This window comes from Aspergillus brasiliensis, assembly GCF_001889945.1.
Source record: "Aspergillus brasiliensis CBS 101740 unplaced genomic scaffold ASPBRscaffold_99, whole genome shotgun sequence".
Taxonomy (NCBI): domain Eukaryota; kingdom Fungi; phylum Ascomycota; class Eurotiomycetes; order Eurotiales; family Aspergillaceae; genus Aspergillus; species Aspergillus brasiliensis.
In genome coordinates, this window is record NW_027137538.1 from 1 (window position 1) to 1,199 (window position 1,199).

General features: G+C 50.0%; 1 protein-coding gene across 1 annotated transcript; it reads right to left on the reverse strand.

Moving 5' to 3' along the window:
- ASPBRDRAFT_87432 (uncharacterized protein) lies at nucleotides 1-954 on the reverse strand (the record flags this gene model as incomplete). Its single annotated transcript, XM_067629508.1, has 2 exons — nucleotides 1-722; nucleotides 775-954. Coding segments are annotated over 2 exons (902 nt in total), but the record flags the coding sequence as incomplete, so codon positions are not given.
- Nucleotides 955-1,199: the final 245 nt, after the last annotated feature.

Sequence of the window (1,199 nt, forward strand, 5' to 3'; positions counted from 1 at the left end):
ATAGCAAGAGCACGAAGAAACCATTTCCTTATGTCAGTACCCCGGTCCACGGTGAGAAATGCCAACCTCGGATCTTCACCAGCGGGACAAGCTGCCAGAATTATACCGGTCGGATCCAGGTTCGTAAAATACTCCAGAATCCGGGAGGCGTAAGGTATCGCACTACGGAGGAACGCGTCCGCAGTATTCGAGCGATGGTTGCCTGCCCTTACTAGCCTCTCTTGCGGGAAAAAGGAGTCGGCTAGAGTTGCCTGGGTCTGTGCTTTGACCAGTCCAGGTGGCACTGTTCGCGAGAGGAATCTCGAGGCATTGTACGTTTTTGCAACGAAAGGTAGGCAGTATTTGTCAATGTGTAGGCCAATGATATCCACCGACACTCCCATCCACATCAGGATGCCGTTCCCGTTACCTTCCTCTATCCAGAGCCCGCCATGTGCAATGAAGATCTGATCAGCACGAATTCGTATTTCAAGTGTGCTGATTTGACTATCTCGCAGCTCATTTTCCGTTCTGATCTCTTGTGATCCGGGAAAGACTCTGAATAGACCGTTCTCTGCCCCGATACCCCCTCTAATAGGCCTCCAGATGGAGATCCCCTGGACGCAGGGATGTGCCCTTCGGAGTCTCGTACCCGTGGAATTTGGGGCTAGATTGTGAATGATTGGTCCTTGCCGGACCAATCCTTGAGCCGTGCCGATGTGTCTAAGGAGAACAATATCTAGCTGTATGATTGGGTTAGAAGTTATGAAAACTTCGGCCTATGCTGACACATACGTTGAAGCCATGCTCCATAGCTTGCTGCCACTCCTGTTGATGATCTGCAGAAGTCAAGTGCTCCGCTGAATCTGGATTGTCGGGGTGCCCAAGTGCATCTTCTTCAACAAGTAAAGAATATACGAGAGCCTTTTCAGTTATTCCCCCACCATTTATATATTCATATCCCTGTTGGTCCATGTCCACTTCATGGTCGTTGTGCATATTTCGTTCGAGCAGCTCATCTCATAGCTCGACTGCGGGGGTGATCGGGCTTCCAGCTTGACAGAGTTTGAGCTTACGTAATACGGTCCAGGAAGGAGATGAGAGACTCCGAACTCGTTCAGTCAACAAGAAACAACGCGGACAGGCCCTGCCTAACTACGACGTATGTCTTCTATCTACATCATTCAGCTTCAACTCGTATGCCAACGCGTTCCAGTAAC